General features: G+C 51.1%; 9 protein-coding genes across 9 annotated transcripts; 4 read left to right on the forward strand and 5 right to left on the reverse strand.

Annotated features, from left to right (window-relative positions):
• Positions 1 to 238: 238 nt before the first annotated feature.
• On the forward strand, positions 239 to 653 carry AtWU_07974 (small nuclear ribonucleoprotein E; the record flags this gene model as incomplete). Its single annotated transcript, XM_035503083.1, has 3 exons — positions 239 to 382; positions 438 to 528; positions 601 to 653. The coding sequence occupies 3 exons, from the start codon at positions 239 to 241 to the stop codon at positions 651 to 653; spliced, it is 288 nt and encodes a 95-aa protein (XP_035358976.1).
• A 205-nt stretch (positions 654 to 858) lies between these two features.
• On the reverse strand, positions 859 to 1,709 carry AtWU_07975 (5-formyltetrahydrofolate cyclo-ligase; the record flags this gene model as incomplete). Its single annotated transcript, XM_035503084.1, has 3 exons — positions 859 to 980; positions 1,052 to 1,555; positions 1,616 to 1,709. The coding sequence occupies 3 exons, from the start codon at positions 1,707 to 1,709 to the stop codon at positions 859 to 861; spliced, it is 720 nt and encodes a 239-aa protein (XP_035358977.1).
• A 336-nt stretch (positions 1,710 to 2,045) lies between these two features.
• AtWU_07976 (protein rot1) lies at positions 2,046 to 2,964 on the forward strand (the record flags this gene model as incomplete). Its single annotated transcript, XM_035503085.1, has 4 exons — positions 2,046 to 2,165; positions 2,253 to 2,367; positions 2,443 to 2,621; positions 2,671 to 2,964. The coding sequence occupies 4 exons, from the start codon at positions 2,046 to 2,048 to the stop codon at positions 2,962 to 2,964; spliced, it is 708 nt and encodes a 235-aa protein (XP_035358978.1).
• A 371-nt stretch (positions 2,965 to 3,335) lies between these two features.
• AtWU_07977 (uncharacterized protein) lies at positions 3,336 to 3,959 on the reverse strand (the record flags this gene model as incomplete). Its single annotated transcript, XM_035503086.1, has 2 exons — positions 3,336 to 3,741; positions 3,817 to 3,959. 2 exons carry the CDS (start codon positions 3,957 to 3,959, stop codon positions 3,336 to 3,338), a joined length of 549 nt encoding a protein of 182 aa, XP_035358979.1.
• Positions 3,960 to 4,384: 425 nt separating this feature from the next.
• On the forward strand, positions 4,385 to 8,714 carry AtWU_07978 (putative non-repetitive nucleoporin; the record flags this gene model as incomplete). The annotated part of the gene is made up of 5 exons (XM_035503087.1): positions 4,385 to 4,676; positions 4,734 to 7,202; positions 7,253 to 7,341; positions 7,404 to 8,033; positions 8,106 to 8,714. The coding sequence occupies 5 exons, from the start codon at positions 4,385 to 4,387 to the stop codon at positions 8,712 to 8,714; spliced, it is 4,089 nt and encodes a 1,362-aa protein (XP_035358980.1).
• A 1,597-nt stretch (positions 8,715 to 10,311) lies between these two features.
• Positions 10,312 to 11,571, reverse strand: AtWU_07979 (TauD/TfdA dioxygenase family protein; the record flags this gene model as incomplete). Its single annotated transcript, XM_035503088.1, has 3 exons — positions 10,312 to 10,424; positions 10,490 to 10,824; positions 10,889 to 11,571. 3 exons carry the CDS (start codon positions 11,569 to 11,571, stop codon positions 10,312 to 10,314), a joined length of 1,131 nt encoding a protein of 376 aa, XP_035358981.1.
• Positions 11,572 to 12,408: 837 nt separating this feature from the next.
• Positions 12,409 to 12,792, reverse strand: AtWU_07980 (uncharacterized protein; the record flags this gene model as incomplete). Its single annotated transcript, XM_035503089.1, has 1 exon — positions 12,409 to 12,792. The coding sequence occupies one exon, from the start codon at positions 12,790 to 12,792 to the stop codon at positions 12,409 to 12,411; it is 384 nt and encodes a 127-aa protein (XP_035358982.1).
• A 3,078-nt stretch (positions 12,793 to 15,870) lies between these two features.
• AtWU_07981 (EXPERA domain-containing protein) lies at positions 15,871 to 16,667 on the forward strand (the record flags this gene model as incomplete). Its single annotated transcript, XM_035503090.1, has 4 exons — positions 15,871 to 15,964; positions 16,070 to 16,264; positions 16,373 to 16,525; positions 16,597 to 16,667. 4 exons carry the CDS (start codon positions 15,871 to 15,873, stop codon positions 16,665 to 16,667), a joined length of 513 nt encoding a protein of 170 aa, XP_035358983.1.
• A 1,046-nt stretch (positions 16,668 to 17,713) lies between these two features.
• Positions 17,714 to 19,636, reverse strand: ddiA (putative DNA damage-inducible v-SNARE binding protein Ddi1; the record flags this gene model as incomplete). The annotated part of the gene is made up of 5 exons (XM_035503091.1): positions 17,714 to 18,390; positions 18,445 to 19,058; positions 19,143 to 19,148; positions 19,203 to 19,260; positions 19,333 to 19,636. The coding sequence occupies 5 exons, from the start codon at positions 19,634 to 19,636 to the stop codon at positions 17,714 to 17,716; spliced, it is 1,659 nt and encodes a 552-aa protein (XP_035358984.1).
• Positions 19,637 to 20,362: the final 726 nt, after the last annotated feature.

Genomic DNA, 20,362 nt, shown 5'->3' on the forward strand with positions numbered 1-20,362 from the left:
CGATCGACCCAAAGGGAAAAGTTGGTGAGCCGCAATCGTCCCCGAGGCGGCAAGAACGATGGAAGCTTGCTTCACCACCTTCCCGATCTTTCTCGACCTTCTCTCTCAGCACCACCCGCCTAACAACCACCACCACGCGTCGTTTTCTCGATCAACCGAACGGCATTCCCGTCTGTTGTCTCCTGTCGCTGCCTTCGCCTCTTGATACCCTACACATTCCTTCCATCCACCCATCACAATGACCGGTCGTGGAGGCGGTGGAGCCGCTCGCAAGACCCTGCTTGCGCCGATTCATTTCATCTTCAAGCTTCTCCAGCAACGGTCTACAGTCTCTATCTGGCTTTACGAGCAGCTTGCTTTCCGCATAGAGGGAAAGATCAGGGTAAATAGATTCTGGCGACATGTTTGCGTGGGATTTGACTAATCGACTCGTGTAGGGTTTTGACGAGTTCATGAACCTTGTCATTGACGATGCAGTGGAGGTTCGCATGGCTACAAAGTCCGAGGAAGAGAAGCGGAGACCTCTAGGTATGCGGCAGTTTAGCTTTTGTGTTCTCCCCTTTGGTGCTGCAATGCTGATAACAATCTTGAACAACCTAGGCCAAATACTGCTCAAGGGCGACAACGTGTCTCTTATTCAGGCCGTGCAGTGAATTTAACGGGGCGTTTAAGGATTTCGGAAGCCAGGAAAGGGAAAATTAATCATTCATCTCCGACTTCGTGCCGTGATACGATATCGTTTGCATTTTCTAAACACTTTTTTACGGGTTCTCGCTGGAGTACAATTATCTGCACATTATTGTCGCATTAGATGAAAACATGGACATGAAAGGGCTTGCTTCTTTTCTGGATATCCTATCAGCGTTGGCGCACGAGGCACCGGTCATCGCCGACCATGAGGACGTCTACTAGCCAGTCGTGATCCGCAACCGGGATCTTTTCGGTCGGAGCCAGCACTTGTTCTTTGAGAGCCAGCGCGACTATACGAGGGGTTAGTGACGGAATATGCTCGGGTTGACCGCTGTCATCTGGAACAATTATTATGCCTTACCTAGTAGAGGCAGCTTCGGTGCCGTTGTTGTGCTCTCGGGACCTTTGGAGTACCTTGTCAGGAAATGATCATAGTAACCTTTGCCATGGCCCAATCTTCTGAATCCCTCATCGAACGCCATTCCTGGCATGACAATCAAATCCAACCCGTACGGTCCCTGCGTAGAATCTTCGGGCTGGGGTGAGACTCCCTTGCCCCCAAAGCAGTTCCTCTTGTTAAGCACACTTGCTTGCGACAGCGATGGAATTCCCCACTTGTCCGGCTCGAGCGATCTGAATTCATCCATCGACTCTAGCAGCAACATATCCATGACTGATGTCTTTGGCTGTGACGACAACTCGAGATTGTGTATGTAAGGCACGAAGACTTCTTTGCCATTGGCCAGGGCATCCTGCACTATCGCAGTTGTAGAGAGTTCACCGGCTGGCATGGACAGATAGACCCCGATCCTCTTCGCATCCCGATATTCCTGGAGAGAGAGGAGTTGGTTCGTAGCGATTCTGGCTGTGGGAGGTCAGCACATGCCGCGACCATATTGGGCAGAAGCGAATCGAGATCCCTGACATTGATTGGCAATGGAATCGGCGGGGATCTGCTGGAGAGCATCCCGCATCCTCCGGCGAAGGTCCCTCTTTGCGACTTGCAACCCAGCCATCATCTTGGTCCTTGCTTGCACGATGAGAACGCGGTGTACGCAGACCAGCGACCACTGTTTGTCTACGCGGTCTGCCCAAGGTGCTTCACCAGGTTAGTCTGGTAGTAGCCGAAGCGGGCGTGGCTTGGCAGGCGAACATGCTTCGGCGGATGATTTGCATGGCGGTTCATTTGTTTGATCGGCAGGGCCAGTGGCACGCACCGGGGGGAGCTCTTGTGTACTCCACCCTTCAAGGGCCGCCTGCGTTGCGCCTTTCGACGCATTCCTCTCGCTCTCTACCATCTGTCTCTCCCTTTCTTCTGTATTGAATCAATCTCTTCTCGTGGGTATGATCACAACATGATGGCAACGTGCTTCTTATTTGGCCTTCTATTAACCGCTGTTGGGGCCAGCAGCCACAGCGCATCGGATCTAGAAGGAACATGGACAACCAAGTCCCGCCAAGTTGTGACAGGTCCGGTATGTTTTGCGCCGTGTTGATTGTTTACCACTTTCGATGGGCCAGTTCTACCTGTACGCTAACCGTTTAACGTTCGATGTTTACAGGGCTTCTACGATCCGGTTAATGATAAATTCCTCGAACCCAACCTCACTGGTATCTCGTACTCATTCAACGCCGATGGACATTATGAAGAAGCCTACTATCGTGCCATTGCCAACCGTTAGTCCCAGAATCCTCAGAACTATGAAATCGCGTGCATTTCCCCGATTCTGACGTGTCATGATCAATAAATAGCCCAGGATCCTTCCTGCCCAAAGGGGATTATGCAATGGCAGCACGGTACCTATACCGTAAACAGTGATGGATCGGTGGACCTGACCCCGATCGCTGTCGATGGACGCCAGCTCTTATCAGATCCCTGTCAGTCCTCTACGGGGACCTATACCAGATACAACCAAACTGAGCATTTTGAGGTACTTGGGTTCTCTCCATTAACTACGTGATAGCTACTGACAGGTATAGTCGTTTTCGGTTTCGGTAGACTCTTACCATGGTGTCCAACGCCTGGACGTCAAGAACTTCGACGGATCGCCGATGCATCCAATGTATCTTATATACAAGCCGCCCCAGATGTTACCCACGCAGACGCTCAATCCAACCTCCAGCAAGAGGAAACGCCAGGTCGAGGGGGATACTGGAAATCGCTTCAGCATAAAGAACTTGGTCAGCAGGGAGAAAGTTGGTGACCCAAATAATTGGCTGTGGCTCGGTATATTCATGACCACACTCGGAGGGATCACTTTACTTCGCTCTTAGATGACCGCGAAACTTGCGCGTTACCACCGAGAAAGTACGATGGACGGCTGGATATGAATGGATATGGAGTTCGGAACATTACTGGGAGGGCAAACGGGAATGGATAAATAAGGTCGGTAATTCTTGGGATGGCATACAACCTGGCGCTGGGAACTTTCATCTTTCTGTTTTGGCACAGCACGCCTACATGACCTATGGCATGAAGGCACGCGAGGTCTGCTTGTTTTTACTATGCAACTTTATGGCGACCCGAAATCCCGCCTAATGAACAATTCTTCCTTCGTATGCATTTCATTGAGAGGGGAACCAGGCAACTGGTCTAGGTATGCGTATTATACAAGTAGTTATTATACATTTTCTCGTGTCAGCCCTTACGCGGAAGAAACCGCTTCTTTGGCAATTCTTGCAACTTCGGATCTCTCGGCGGGCTTGCCATCCAGGGCTCCTCCAGGGGAAAAGAGAGACTTGAGTAGGAATCCAACCTCGATCTTCTTGCCCGTCTCCTTCAACTTGGCAAGTTCCTCAGCAACGATCGTCTTGATATCGTCCACGCTCATGGTCTTCACCTGAGCGCCATATTCTTCCAATATCGCAATGTGACGATCCTCAGTTTCCTTCAAGTCGGGGCGATTCTCAGACTCGAATTCCTTAGCAGCATCCTTCGAAGCAGAAATGCGCTTGCGGATCAGAGACAAGAGTTGGAGGTCAGTCTGGATGGGCGAGTTGGTTTTAGCGGCGTTGTTGGTTTCGGAGATGAGAGCGCGAAGGACATTCAGCCTAGTAATTGGGACAAAATTCGTCAGCATTAATGCGCGGATAGCACTCGGAGTCTTAGATAAGATTTAGAAGTACCTGGGCGTATCCTTAGCTCGCATGGCAGTCTTGAGATCCGTTCTCAATGCGGTCATCAAAGGCGGCAGAGTCGGACCAGCAGTAGAGTTCCAGCGCACCAGGCGCAGACCCAGACGGGATGTGAGACGCATTGAGGGAAGCATGGTGAAGAATAGAATAGCAGTAACACTCTTCAATGGCACAATGGATGCTGAATGGACTTTGCGGTGTTTGTTGCGGGCATGAAATCATGGGCGGAGGAAAAGCAACGCAAAGGCGGAGAGAGCTTGGGCAGGACCTCACCTCCGGGCCCGTGCACAATTTTGTTTCTCTTCCTGCTCGTTTTACGGCTCAGGCCTGTCATTATTCGGTCTGATCAACAACTCGCCCTCAACCACTCCGGCTGTTCCCGCCTCTGTTCATTGATGTTGCTTTCTCAGACCTTCCCGTCCTCCGTCTCTTCCCTCCGCCCTCTCGATACCATCGTGAATTGATCGTCCTCTTCGCGCCCTTGCGCCGACCGAATCTTCACCTCGCCGGGGAGCGCGACGAATCGCCAAAGCTTCCCACGGGCTTCTCAACCGGCATCATGTCTTATCCAGACCTCACGCCGACCCTCACCCCTCAAAAGCCCTTACCCGGTGCTTACTTTCAGACTCCTGCACCCACCGTGGCTGCGGCCGCGCCTAGTTTCTCGCCAAAGCCTGTCGCGGCCCCCGCGGAGCAACATGTAGCTTCACCGGTTGCGCTTCCCAGACTCCCCCCAGCCACGTTCAAGCCCAAGACTCAGGCCTTGAGCACAGAGGAACGTGCTGCAGGAACAGTTAACGACACTCTTGTTCAAGAAGCCCGTTATCCTGACTTGGATAGCTATCTCTCCCGTGAGTATGCCCCCGTCCGTCGTGACGAGGGGGATCAGATCTAACACTCTTGTGTAGAAGGTATCTCGTCTGACTACGATATACCCGCCTCACCATCATGGGCTCCCTTTCAGAAAGTGAAGATGTACAACATCCCAGATCAGATCTTCGACCAATACAACCGAGCGCAGGTGTCGACAAGCATGGGACTCTTCGCCGAGTTGAACCACGCCTGGGTTGCCATTGACAATGCACTCTACATCTGGGATTATACGCATCCTAACCCTCAGTTAGTTGGTTTTGAAGACCAACCGAACAGCATCAACACGGTCAAGCTGGCGAAACCCCGAGCTGGTGTGTTCTTGCCTTCAATCACGCACATCCTCGTAGTATCGACAACGGCAGACGTCATTTTGCTTGGTATGGGTTGTGAGACTACGGCTGGAGGCGCGCGGCAAGTCACATTATACCAGACGGGCATGTCAACGTCCATTCGTGGCTTGGATATCCATGTCATCGCCTCCTCGGACTCGACCGGTCGCGTCTTCTTCGGTGGCACTTCGGACAATGACGTTTACGAACTCATCTATCAGCAGGAGGAGAAATGGTTCCAAGGTCGTTGCTCGAAGGTCAATCACACTAGCTCTCGTCTATCTGCATTCACGCCGAGCCTGAGCTTTACGCAAAAGTCATTCGAAAATGTGGAGCAGATGGAAATCGACGACACAAGAAAGCTACTGTACACGCTATCATCTTCCTCCACCATTCGCGTCTTCCACATGAAGCCAGATGGCAGCCTTGCTTTGGTGATCACGAAGCCAGCCCTCGACATCTATGCCAATATCGGACACATTATCGCGTCTAATGAGACCCTTAACCCCAAAGTTCCCATTGTTTCCATCAGTCCCATCCCAGCCGCCGAGGCCTCTAGGTACCATTTGATGGCCACAACTGCAACAGGCTATCGCATTTATCTTAGCGCCACCGGCTCCTTCACCTGGTCTTCTGCACCGAACGGCACCAACGCACCTACAAGTATGCAGGCCCATCATGTCAAGACGCCGCCGTATGACGGTGCTTCCGCTGCTCAACTCCCTCCGAGCCTTCAAAACCAACCGCGTTTCCAAACCACAATCACGGCCAGAGTGCCGATCAACACCCTGCAGCCTACCAGATTCACTGTTCGATACCCTCCCGGTTATTTCCTCTGCTTCACATGTAAGGACTCCACGAACAAGTCGGACACACTCTTCATTTCGGCTCCGGATTCGGGGCGCGTTGCTCGCTCTCAGGAGAGCGTTATTCCTGGAAAGGCTGGTGAAACTGCTGTCTGGCTCTCTTTGGGCAGCAGGGCTGAAGACGTGGGTCTCTGCTCTCCTACTACCCCAGCCACGAGCACTCCTGGAGGATTCGGAAACGAACTGGCCGTGCAGTTTGATAATCCGGCGGCTGAGATCGCCATTCTGACCAACACTGGCATCCACGTTATTCGGAGAAGGCGTCTTGTTGATGTCTTCGCGGCGTTGGTGCGTAGTGGTGGTACCGGCGACGAGGGATTGGAGGGCGAAGTCAAGAACTTCATTCGCACCTATGGCCGGAGCGAAACGCTTGCCACCGCTCTTGCAGTCGCTTGCGGTCAGGGTGTTGAAATCTCCTCTGATTCACGACTAACGCAAATCAATGACCCCGATGTCCTGGAGTTTGCACGCAAGGTCTTCATCGAGTACGGTGGCCGACCGACGATGAATGAGAATGCCGTCGCCGATAGCACCACGCTCGCTATTGACGCAGTCGTTCCGTCCCCACGTCATGCAGGCATTGCTCTCTACATCTCTAGGCTGTTGCGGTCGATCTGGAAGAAGGAGATTGCGAAGGCTGGCATTGCCCCCAACGGTGCTCAGACGGTCGCATCTTCCGTTTCTGCTTCCAAATTGCAGGCGGTGCAGAGGGATCTTCTGGCTCTGCAGGAGTTCTTCAAATCGAACAAGAGCTTCATCGAAGGATTGAGCGGCCCTGAAGCTTTGACGCGGGTGTCCACGAAGCAGGAGGAAACTGCCCTGCAGGCGGAGCACCGCGCCCTCCATTCTTTGGTCCAACTTGTATCCCACACGATCGAGGGTATCTCATTTGTCCTGGTTCTTTTCGACGAGCGAGTGGATGAAATCGTGGCATCTCTGCCGGCCGCATCGAAAGAGCGCTTCTTGAAGCTTACCTTTGAGGAGCTCTTCAGTACCAACAAGGGTCATGACATGGCCAAGGAGCTCGTGAAGGGAATCGTCAACCGCAATATTGCAAAGGGCTCTAATGTGGAAACTGTGGCCGACGCTCTCCGACGCCGTTGTGGCAGCTTTTGCAGCGCTGAAGATGTAGTGATCTTCAAGGCCCAGGAGCTTCTGAAGAGAGCTACCGAAGCCGGTTACAACTCGGAACTTGGTCGCAACCTGCTCAATGAAAGCCTTCATTTGTTCCAGCAGGTCTCTGACAACTTGCCCATGGATTACCTGATTTCCGCGGTGGAAAGCTACATTTCCAACCAGTTCTTTGCCGGTATTTTCAACCAGGCCCATTTTACGTTACTTTACTAATGAGGATTATAGGCGCGATCCAGCTTGCTCTCAATGTTGCTGCTCGCTCAGACAAGGCCAACATGGCACTTTCATGGATCGTCGATGGGCGACCAGAGGAGGTAGGTTTCACTCGATTGTCCTGTTTCTACAATCTAGCAAGTTCTAATCTCTTGTTTCAAAGGATACCCGCAAGGACTATTTCTACTACCGGAAGCAATGTTATGACCTCATCTTCAAGGTCATCCTCGCCGTTGACACCCTCGCCGCTCACGATCCCGGCGTTGTTGATGGACAATTGACGATAATTGCCAAGCGCAAAAATGAGGCATATGGTGTCGTTTCCGACTCGACGGATGAAGTATTCTTGACGAGTTTGTACGACTGGTATCTGGAGCAAGGCTGGAGCGATCGACTACTGCAAACCAACTCGCCCTTCGTTGTGACCTACCTTGAGCGTAAATCAGCAGACGACCTTGCTCACGCGGATCTGCTTTGGCGGTACTTTGCTCAGTCGCAGCGGTTCTTTGAGGCAGCCAAGGTACAACTGGATCTGGCTCAGAGCGCGTTCACCCTTCCTCTCAGCCGTCGCATTGAGTACTTGGGCCGAGCCAGGGCCAACGCCTCCACATTCACGCCCGACACTAGCCGACAAGCCCGACAGCGACTGGTGCAGGAAACTTCCAACCTTATTGACATTGCGAACATCCAGGACGATCTCCTGCAACGCCTAAAGGACGACAGACGTCTTGCGCCGGAACGCCGGGCGGAAGTTCTCAAGGATGTGGACGGACCCATCAAGGACATTAGCACTGTACGTCATCAGCCCAACCTCCCCCTAGTCATTTACTTTTCTCTTTTCTTCTTGGCTAACATTTTCCCGCAGCTCTTCAACCAATACGCCGACCCTGCAAGCTACTATGACATCTGTCTCCAGATATTTTTCCTGGCCGACCACCGTAACCCAGCCGATATCCGATCGACCTGGCAACACCTCCTTCAAGACCTGCACGATGAGGTCCTTGAACGGGGTGAGCCCATCCCTTACGAGGCTGTAATCGACAAGGTCCGCAGTTTGGGCAGCCGTCTGCGCATGTCCGAGTCTGTGTTCCCGATCCCCATTCTCCTACCCATGCTCGAGCGCTACGCCCTCGAACACCAGCGTGGTGTCGGTCCTGCAACATGGGTCATTGACCTCTTCCTCGATCTTGGCGTCGCCCACGAGACTCTCTACGCCGTCCTCGAATCCATGTACTACACCGATGAAGCTCCCTTCCAAGGTTCCAACAAGAAGTACATCGCCAAGGATCTTCTCTACCTGATTGAGCACTGGTTCCACGACACGGTCCGTCTCGGCGGCGTCGTCTTCGGAAGCGACCTCGTCGCTGAGCGCATCCTCGAAACCCTCCTTCTCCTCCAGCAGGGTGGTATCACTCCGGAACAAGTCCAGCTGGCACAAGAACTGAGGACGAGAATCGATGATATTCTGCGGTGATTTGTCCGTCTCATTGGTTCCCGAATTTCATCGCTTCCCCACCCCCCTCCTTCACGTATAGCAATGCAACCCAAACTCACTTCGATTATTTTTTGTTCTGTTCTGTTCTAGTCCTGGGCGCTGGAGTTTCGTGTATTTTCTTTCCTTCATTTTTCTTTATTATTTTCAATTTCTTGCATGCATGCAGCATCCAGAGAGTCATGTCGAGTCGAATCAAGTGAAGAGAAGTGAACTGAACTGAAGTGAAGTGCCAAAATAATCTCATCATATATTATATCATTTCCAAAGCCATCTTCTTTCCTTTCCTCCCCACTTTCCTGTCCACTTTCTGGATATGATCAAAGGTGTACTAGTAATACTACAACTGGGTATTAATCAATGTAAGATGATGATCATGACTTTCATTTACCTGCATCTTCATTATGGTGTGGAACAACCGTACTACTCCTAGTAGATTGCGTATTTACCAAGTTAATATATATATATATATATATATAACCGACTTCATTTCCTCTGCCCATTTCGAGGTTTTAATTTATCACCACACTACTAGTACGACCATTTTCCTAACTTAGATTTCGCCGGTGAATACTACTAAGTACTAACTGGAAGGTCCCTCTAATAGATTACTGATCGGCGGTTATTCCTTTAGTATTTTCCTGACTCGAGCCCAATTTCTCATTTCCTGATGCTTCACTGATACCTTAACATGTATGATTCCTGATAATACTCCTAGTAATACACCAATAGTAGCCGCAGCATTCTAGTACTATTATATGAAGAGCTAAATAGTGAGTGGCTACTTACTCCTACTGTGAAAGGTGTTTGGTCCCCGCTTCCCGGGTGTTGATGGATGGATGGTGGGGTGGATAGTATGTTCGACGAGGCTGCATACAATAATATATATATATGTGTGCAGTGTACAGGGTGCATCCGAACATTACGATTTGAGTTTTGGTTCATCTACTTATTAACTACACCTTCATTAATCAAAATTGTCTTTATTTTGATAATTAATTTTGATATTTTTGACGCGTAAATATGATAATAACTAAAACTGGTAGATAATCAAAGAAATGAAGTCTATCGGGCTGACAAAGTCAAAACAAATAACAGAGAATGAAAAAACATTGCTTTCGGACACGAAAATTTTAGATCAAAGAAAAATAAAGAAAAGGAAGAAAATAAAAAAGTAAGTTTGGCCCCACTAGTTCTAGAGCATAGAAGCCTAAACAGGGCACAAAATAAGGTCACTAAAAGTGGGAATAAAAAAACCACATTAAACAGTCTAATGAACCAGGCCGAGGTATCAATCAAAATCAAGCAGCCAAGCAAAAAATCCAGGCAGAAAAACGGGAAGAGGATGGATCAAAGAGGAAAGGATGAGAAGGAGGAGGGAGGATCAGGCACATGCGACGCGCCAAGGATCCGAAAGTCTGAGGGGTAGCGGGGAAACATCTTCCGAGCCTGCTGCATGGAACGTTATTGCTGGCAAGGCATCGCGGTGGCGTCCAGCACCCTTGACCTTCCGTGAGAACTAAGAGGTGCTGAGAACAAGGATAGAGCTCCTCGAACAGGTGGCGGAGGCCGTCGGGATTTACTCGAATTGGTCGTATACAGGGATGGGCTTTTCGCCCAATGCGCACAGACGGAAGATGTGACGGAGTTTGGCGCCGTTATCATCATCGAGGTAGTCGACAATGGCGGAATCTATTGCAAATATCCGTCAGTATTGCTTTTGGGTGCTTATCTTTGGTAGGTAACAAGGAACTCACGCGTTGTGCAGCGATTGTCGAAGATTACAATGGTCCGAGGCTGCCACCTCACTCGCGCCTGAAAGTCGTGCCCAGTGATGATATGCTGCATGAGGAAGTCCAGCAACCAGCGCTGCTCGGGCTCCTTCAGACCTTGAATCTTGGTGATGAACTCGCCGTTCACAAAAAGACATTTCTCGCCTGTGACTGGGTGGACGCGCACAAGCGGGTGGACGGTGTCGACGGCTTCTTTGCGTACCAGGCTCCCAGTCATACGTGCATGCTGGATCATTTTTGCCGATGAGTGGGTTGCGCGCAGCGTGTCCAACCAGGACGTGAGAGTTGGAGAAAGACGCCTAATTCGTGCATTAGAATCTACCTGCCCGGCGCTGATTCGTCGCGCTTGAGGATGATACTTACTTGTATGCCATATCGGTTGCCGAGAAAACAGTATCACCACCTACTTCAGGTCCCTCCAGCAGCCCAAGCATCACATAGCCCGGGGGCTGGATCTCGTAGCTGACATCCTGGTGCCAGAGTGTCGTAGTAGTGCGCTGCGACAGGAAGCGAGTGATCTCCTCGCGGTTGCCGTCGCGATGGATGATATGGAAACCTGGATGCCCGCGCATTGAGCCAGAGACGGGCTGATAATTGGGCTTGCCAAAGTGACGCATGAAAGCCTCTTGTGCCTCAGGACCATCATCGATGAGGTCCTGGTCCGGGAAAGCTACCACCTTGCGTTCGGCAACCAAAAGGGCAAGCTCATCTTTCTGGGCATCCGAGAGCTGGTTGAGCTGAACGCCTTCCACGATGCTACCAATGCGCGGTTGGATCTCCGTCACTTTTGTGCCGGGTGACAGAAGATTGCGCTTGGACTTATCCTTCACGCGAAGGGCAGGGTCCTGATACTCAAAAGGAGGAAGAGGATCGAACCACACTTTGTCCCACGTGGGAAGGTATTCGGGGTATCTGGTGCGTAGGTGAGACTCCTTGGTGACATCCACGTAAGGGATGTTGATGTCGTAGCTGATCGGCTCCTCCTCCTTATGGGCATTGACGGGAAGAGCCTTCTTGGGCCGTAGGACAGGCGCAGAGGACGGCATTATTGCGGATGTGCGTGTTGACTGGTGTGTGCTCTTGTGCGAAGGAAGTATGTACGTAATGTAGTGTTGCTCAAGGCCACAAAGAGGTTAAGCGGGACGTCGACGTCAAGAAATATGAAAGTGAGCTAGGAGGGAAAAGAAAAAGGACAGAACCCGAGAAATCAAGGTCAATTGAAGTCTCTGGAGATGGATGGGGAAGAGAAGAAAGTTCAGTCGAGGGTGGACGAGAGATGAATATATATCTGATCAGATACAACCTCCACCGGCTCGATATGGCGATAAAGGGATTGCACAAGCAGTAAACACGGCCAAGTGTGGATGATATGGCCGCAGCAGCGCCAATGGCAATGCATCCACCGGAGGTTCGCTTAGAAAGAGTTAGACCAGGGATTATCCCTTTCAATTTTCCGGACCGGGAAAGCTTGGGCTGGTAGATACGCCCGATTACTACTGCTACTACTACTCAAGGCGGGCACAAAAAAAGGTCGTCTCGAATCCATGACGACAGGGGTACAAAGTCGGTGCCGGACGGGTCTCGACAGATGAGAACAGCGGTCATCGTAGGGGGGTGAGGGGGCGGCGGCAAAGGAATGAACCACTCAGAAGCCAGCATGGCACAAGCAGTGTCTAGAAAAGGTGAAGGGGAAGAGAGCATACAGAGTGACGAAGAGGCCAGAAAGGGAAGAGGCAGGCCGTTCGGAACAGGGACCGAGACGAGCAAGAGATGCACAACGGAATTGGGAGAAGCGGTCAAGGTCCAATGAATAATAAAGAATGGGGCATCGGCGCGCCCACTCCAAGAGTATAGCTTCCTTCCCGCATCGGACGACAAAGGGCTTACAGCAGTAGAGAGTTGTCCGGCATGGCAACGACGATTGTCTTCTCGGAGCTAAGCCTGACCGACCGCAGAAGCGATAGCGATTGGACCTGCCGATACTTCGATGGGAAGGCACTGTCTTCTCCCTGGACCCGGCGTGTTCCGGGGGACTGGCTCTCAACTGTAAAATGTTCCATTCGATGTGGTTCTGGTGTGGTTTCACCGCTCTGATCTAGCGAACCCGGATGAACGATAAGCAGCCAGAGGGCCTGCAAAGAAGGCAGAGGTGGAGCCATGCGGCCGGCACGTTGGGCCAATATCATTAAGTTTGAGTCTGTTCCTTCTAGGGTAGACGGCACTAGATCGCGGAATTTGTCCTGTGCAGTAGTGGGAAGGAGTACCATTACTTTCAGCAGCAGCAGCAGCAGCAGCTACGGTAGCTCTGCTATCTTGCATTAGTCCTTGCATCGCTCGACAGAAGGACGATGGTAAAACTCCCGGCTTCGAGGCCGCGGCTGCTTTGTACTACTGTAGCCTGTATGCGCTCTGCCACAGGTAGCCATTGCCAATAATCCAGGAATATTGCAGCCCCTCTGCTAATGTTTGGTTGGTGGAAACCGTTTATCTCATGTCAAGAGGGCGCATGCGTACTCAGTACCACATTGTGAAGGGGGTTAGAGTAATTTGTGTTCCACTGCTGTTTATTCCAGAGAACGAGAAAATGTTATTATTTTTTTCTTTTTTCTTGGTTGTTGAATTGTTTGCTTTTTTTCTTTTTCTTTATTATTTAAATTTTTTTTTTTCGTTATTTCTTTTTCTCAAAATTTCTTTTTCCACGGTTAAATTTTTGTTTGGGATAATGCCTGCTCTCTTTCTCGCAGTATCCTGGTGGTGATCGATCGCGTCAACTCAATCGAACAAAAATAGTGCCGACTTCCTGGCTCCAGTTTATTTTGGGGCCACAATGCCGAGGAGGCACAAAATCGACTCAGCGCATACCCACTGTAGCTTCCCCGAAAATTTGATGTGTTCGCTCTCTCTCTCGGTTTTAGTGACGCCTTTGCGTATCCATGCTGCCTCTTCAGGGAAGCAAACAACACTGGTGTCAAAATTTTCCTTTTCAATAAAAATGATTAAGATTTTTTTTTTAGCTCACTTGCGGAAGGAGTGAGCACCCGTGTAAGCCAAAAGGGTCACACATAGACCCGGTTTGGGCTTCCACCCAACGGGCGAAAAAACTTGCTCACAGTATCCATCCATCCTTCGCATCAAGTCCAATTTGAACCAGGGTGGAACAGACAGGCCTGGCCGATCTTCTCGCGCGCAGAGCCAACGGAGCCTCTCGCGCGAGTTGTGACGTTGGCTTTCATTTCGGGAATGCGGTTCAATGTCCGTGGACTATCGGGTTTCTCCACCGAGCCACGTTAATGTTCCATAATCGGTAGAGATGGGCCGCGGAAGGTCATCCAGGCTATCTAGAACATTTCCCAGATGGCGTCGAAGGCCCACAGAAGCCTCGAAGGAAGGATGCAGGAGAATTGGTCTGATCATAATGTACGACTGTGTCCGCCCAGTTGTTCAAGCCACATCATGTCCGCGTTTGAGCAACCTTCAAGCTCAGAGCTTCCGAGTCTGGAGGGGTCGAATTGCAATTGAGACCAAGTTTTATTTCGTGTCATCCGTGTTTCCGTCGTAGGGCCTGAGTGCTTTGTCTTTCATTGATCATATCTACTACCTATCCAAGTTAGTCTCTTCCTGCTGCCATTCGAGACAGCCTAGGAAGAAGTATGTACTTTGTCGATTGATGCCCGTTGAAGGTGTCACGTCACTGATTCGTTGTCCATGAGCTATCTCTTACGAAATATTATCCCAACTGGTGCATGGAGTACAAGGAATGTCAAAGGATTCCCAAGTTTGGTGCCGGTGGGTACGGTGGATGTGGATAGTCAACTACTGGTTGAGGCTGGCGACTATACGCAGGGTGTTCTTGCGAGATACAGCAACTAGATAGCACCGGCGGTCAAATTTGGCCCCAAGTTCCGGGGAAAGGGTCGCTGTGACCTCCAAGGTACGTACTTAGTGACTAGTGTCTACCCTGGGAGTCGGGCGACGCATTTCCGGCTGTTGGAGACTAGCCCACTCTGTGCGAAACACTATGCGACAATGGACTGACGGACGGTGGTGCAAAGTGTGGCGCTAAGCGTAAGCTTCCCGTCGTCCGCCCACACAACGATGTTCTAGGAGGACCGAGCCAAATCATGAGATAGGGACCCAGGTACATTTTGACGTTCGAGGTCATTTCCTGGATCAGGTTGCTTTGTCTGCAGAATGCATGCTATTATTGAGAGACATGGTGGGATCAGCGTGCAGGTGGCGGATACCAGCTGCTCAAATCCTTGCAGTACTTTTGTTTTGATGCGTAAAATTGAGTCAAGGCCGATTCCGGGCCAAGAAGGGAGCCCAGAGGCAAAAGATCAGCCCCAAGGGAAGGGGGAGGGGCAGGCGCCACAACTAAGGGATCCTGGGCTCCAGTAGAGGACTTTTGCACCACAAGCTTTGCCGGGAGTCGGAGGTCACAACGAGTAAGCTGAAGGCAGGGTTCGAGAATTGCGGTGAAGACGCCCAGTTTATCGGGCCGCCCTGGAATGAGAGATCACCATGAATCTATGACCGATGGCTTGAGGGCGGAGCTGGACCAGCTACCAGGGTGGACATGGCACTAGGATGTCTCACACAAACGATAAGATCGAAGAAGAATATATCGATAATACTATTCAACACCATATGCAAGGCCGATGAGTTCTGTTAAAAAAGCAAGCCACTTGTGGATGGGCGAAAGAATTAAATTCTGTTGTTTTGGCAACATTTCATACTTTTGAGCTGGTTAAACCGTTGGGTCACCACGGCTGGTTGATGGTTGACAGTGGGTTAAACTCACCTTACCCGAGCAGCCATGATTGTTGATTGAGCGATAGCTGGACTGCGATCCACACGGCTAAGCTTAAGCTATGTTTAGGGACTGCCTGAGACGCGTGCAGTTTTGAAAAAAAGCAAACATTCTGCCAAAGTAGTGAGTATTAGGTAGGTTCTCGGACTGTCTTTTCCAGCCGATCGGGTCTGGCGAACGGCGGGGATTTTTCTCGATGGTTTCTTTTTCATTCTTTAATTTTTTTTTGTTATTTTCTCATGGTAGTTGCTTTTTCCGTTTGCTTCGTTTGCGTTTTACTCTTCTCGGAGAGAGAACCCGTGACGGTCAGCTGACCCGCTTTCTCGCTCTTTCCTCTTCCTCTTCTTCTTCTTCTTCGCACATATCAGATCCTTTTCTTCCACATCCTCCAGCTAGTTAGACTCTACTAGCTTACCACTTAGCTGTCAAACGAAACTTTTCGGCCGGACGAAAGGGACCCGACCTATCTACATCCTACGCCCTACGTTTCTAGATAACCGGGGAGACCTCTTTTACGCAATCCCGAATTCCCAGAATGGCTTCTCCGACTGCTCCCGCCTCCTTGTGGAGCCGGAAATGCGACTTGATTTACTTCTCCTTCTTTGCTATTCATGTCCCCATCATTTTCCGTAAGTCGGTCTAAAGTTGCCCCCCTCCCCCCTTCCCACTGATATACACTCGTTTACGTAGTCCCGAAACCCACTAACTCGCTATCAATCAATCAATCTTCCTAGTGGTCGACGCAGCCCCGATCCTCCCCACCGCCCTCCAATCCAACCTTTCCCACACCCTCCGACAGTTCTACATCGATACGTATCATGACAAGTTCTTCGAGGAGCCACCAGCCCCCTGGTTTTACTTCTTCATTCTTATGGAGCTGTTCTACCATGTGCCCGTAAGCGTCTGGGCACTTGGCGGCCTGAAGAGAGGTGCGGATCTACACCTACTATCATCCACAACTATACCTACCGTTACATCATAAACGCTCGGTATCTCCCTATCTGGAACTTGGAGCTAACGGGGTGGATACATGACAGATGACCCTCTTGTCCCCCTCCACCTCCTCATTTTTGGTCTTCAGGCCTTCCTTACCTCCACAGTCTGTCTGGTCGAGGTCTGGAGTTGGGCAGATCGCTCTGTAGCCCAAAAGCAGAACATCAGCATGCTATATGGGCCTTATGTTGCTCTTGGTAAGTAGAGATACTGCATGCGCCTGGACATCAGTAAGCTGAGTTGGACGGCTGCTAATTAACTCTGATAGGTGCGTTCATGGCACTGGATATGTTCTTTAGACTTCGGACCAGACTCCTAGTCAAGCCCAAGAAGGAGTAAGTAACCACAGTAATCAGTCCCCATAACCCCAATATTCTCCCTTTCCTATTTCAGTGGAGGGCATGCATGCATATAGTATCCAATGCAGGGGGTGTATGTGCTGGGATGATAATCCATAGATCACGTAAAAGAAAATAAAATGAAAAAATAAAGCAAAGGAATGGCAGATCTAAACTCAGGCGTGCATGCGTCTGCAAAGCTGGAAAGTGCACTGTACACAGTACTTTCGCACAGGTGTACTTTGTAGCAGTAGAGGTGTAGACTGGACGGAAATGTTTCGCAGACCAATAAACTAGACCAGTCATTGGGTTCTAGGCCTAGGAAGTTGCATGAGCCTAGTCATGCAAGGACATCAACCTGCCTTATCGTGCTGGACTTAGTGCCGAGGTGTGTGAGTGAGTGAGCTGAAGGCGTAAGGCATACATGCCAACTCGCTAAGTTAGGTGCGGTGGGCTGAAAAACCAAAAGTCTCTTTGGGTCTGTGATCTGTGCTCTGTACATTGTACAGGTAGGAATGCATTCCCACTAGATAGTACTTACTGTGTGAAAAGTGTAAATGTGGCAGCAGGACCCGCTACACCGACCCGATCGCTCTTAATGCTGCAGCTGCATGATATAGGTCGGGATGAAACCCGATGTGAGAAGATGAGGCTTGCGGAATTGGGGGGGCAAAGCAGGGATTGTGATTGTTTGCCACAGGGCTGGCTGATAGTATGGGATGATGGCCTCCAAAATATCCTTAATAAGATTTGGGTGGCTGTTGATGGTGTCTATCTTGCTTGCTAGGTATATAGAGTTCCGTGCGGGGACCATGGGAGTGTGTGGGATAGAATGCAATAATAGTTACGTCCGTAGGCTTCATTGTTACAAGGGAAGTGAAATAGAGACATGGGTAGGGAATAGAGCGCCATCGCACAATTTGCGCACAGGTCTCGCTGTTGTTGATGATAGATCATATTACAGCGGTACGAAAGTTCCCGGAACTGCTCACCCGGCACCAAGTTTGCCAAAAGTTGAAGGATTCCAAAGCGGTGACATCACCTGCGTCATATCAGAAATCCAATGGCTCCATCTAGGTCTCCGTTGGCTGCGTCTAAAGCTCGCATGGCTTCTTCTCGCGTAAAGCCTAGTTCGGTGATCTTCGCGATGGAGTCCGCCGGCCAGCGTGACTGCGGCGGGGCTGGGCGGGAAGAGGATGCCGCAGAGGCCATGTTGGGGCCACCAGCTGCTTGGCTGCGGCTGGCCTGATGCGTGACCGCACCTGTCCGGGCGCCGACTTCGGCGCCATCGGCTCCCTTGATCATGGGCTCATCCTCGAATTCCTCCTGGAGGTGCTTGGGAATGTCTGCCTCTCCCAAGAACGGGACCGCTTGGTCTTGGATGATGAGTGCACCTCGTTTGAGGTCAATGCAGGCTTGGTGTCTCCTCAACATGTCCAAGCCTAGGAGTAGATCAATGTGCTTTCCCTCCATAACTGTGAAGGAGCATGGAAGAAACATGCTTCCAATCTTGATTTGTGCTGAATGCACCCGACCGATGATGTTAGCCGTACCAACGCCCTTTGCGATTCCCCCATATCGCTGGTCGACGAGTCGCATGATGTTGCACGCGGTCGCACATTCGGGTGACATAATGGTGACCTGTGCGCCGGAATCGACGAATGCGTTGAGTCTATGGCCATTGACCTCGACAGGGATATACAGCATGGTTACGCGACCAAATGCTGTGCTTTCATGTTAGCAATAAGGTCGACACGGAAAACGTTTCGCCCACTTACACTCTGGGTGGTGTTCCATGGCATTGTGGAGGTTTTCCGTTACCGCGTTTTGACGGATAATCTCCTCGATCTCGCGTTGATTCTCGGGGTTGAACGGATCAGCATTCAGCATGGCAATTCGAGCCTCCTTCTCTGCTGCGGCCTGAGCCTCGCGCTGTTGTTGTCGTTGAAGGACATCACGGAAGCGCTGTGCATCGTTGGCCACCTCCGCCAGTTCCGGGTTCTGCCGTCGAACAGCCTCGCGCACTTGCGGATTACCGAGAATATGTAGACGAATCGTCTCGGGATCTGGTGTCATTGCCTGTCGTCGCTGCAGGTTTTGTTGGGCAGCAGCAGAGCTGGGGCCCCCAATACTCCGTGGGGGGGCCTGGGGTCTCCGCAGCGTAACCTGAACACCTATCATGTCACCCTCACCAATGCCAACCTGTTCGAGGGTGCGAGCATCATCGGCGAGTAGTTGATTGTTGTAGAGAATACGTTGGGAGGGAGGAGGGATGGAGGTTTCGCTTTCGACGATGGCTTTGAGGAGCTCGACGGTCATGTCCCCACCGACTTCTAGGGAGAAGATGTCGGCATCGGCCTGATCCGGACGAATCACGCTCACGGTAATGCGCCTGAATATTGTGAAAGTCTTCGGTTAGCTACATATTCACTTGGTCTCTCATTTTTTTCCAGTGATGTGTTTCTCCACGACATACATGATGCTGTGCAGCTCTAGTGCGGGGAAGCTCTCCCAGACTCGGAGAGGGTCAAATCACGTTGGGGAACCAGCAAATGCAAGCCCTGGCCAGCTCTGGAGCAAGTTTTCTATCGAGTCTATAGACAGCCAGTAGATCAGGGTCTTTGTTCGGACAGCCTTAGGTGGCCGACGGGGCGAATTATAAATACAGTCACACCAGCGAAGCGATCGACGCGAGCGGGCGAGGGAGGAGGAGGGGGGAAGTGGCGCTGAGAGGGGGAGGGAAAGGTGAGAGGACGGGGCTCCAGACGAGACAGGAGACGGTCGAAGCGAGACGACAGGGTATCCTGGAGATGGGAGAAGCCAGAAGGCAACGGAGTAGTAGTAGGAGAAAGAGATGCAAGTGTAGGACGAGCAAAGGCGGGAGGAGGTGAGGTTACGGTTCCTGGTGAAGTGCAGCAGCGGGCGGAGCACCTCACAGCGGGCCGCCTGATTCGGTAGGCAGCCAGTCATGCGTCATCCGCCGCAACACTCAATACTTACTATAGTAAACTTCCTGTCACCATCCATCCTGCTTTCTTCCCCTTTACTGCGTTCCCATAGTAAAGGGGGTTCGCACGTTGGCTGTGCTATGTCGGGTTTCTCCCTCCTCTCTTCACTTTTTCAAAGCACAGCACATTATCTCAAAGACAACCATCGTACAGGTAAAGCTCTTACTTCCTTCAAATGCTTCCAAGCTACGGTCGCGTTCTAGGCCTTTCTGGGCCCCCGACCATCCATCCATCCAGCAAAGATCCGTCAATCCACACTCGGGTGGTCTCATCAACCCTCCAATCTGTTGAGCAGTAGCATCCCCGCAGTTCGATGATATTTGCTCCACGAAATCACGCAGGACACTGAACTCTCAAGCAGCGCCTTTTACCATTCATAGCACTGCGATAAGAATACCACATGCATGTCCTGTGTGCATGCCCACATTCTTCCCCCAGATGCCATACCTGCTTCCCATTGCGGCCTGATGCCACGAGGTGCAGCCACCGGACATCCTCCAACAGTCATGGAACACTCATCACACAAGAGGACTCTTCCACTCCCGAATATATCCGCGCTCCTCTAGCTCGAGATATGATGACCCCACGGTGCTCGCTAGCTATTCATTGTCCAGTCATCTAGGTGCCCGCTCCTACTACCACTCTTAGCTCGAAAATAATCCATGCCCGTGATTGCCACCTAGCTGCT

This window comes from Aspergillus tubingensis, assembly GCF_013340325.1.
Source record: "Aspergillus tubingensis WU-2223L DNA, scaffold_8, whole genome shotgun sequence".
Taxonomy (NCBI): Eukaryota; Fungi; Ascomycota; class Eurotiomycetes; order Eurotiales; family Aspergillaceae; genus Aspergillus; species Aspergillus tubingensis.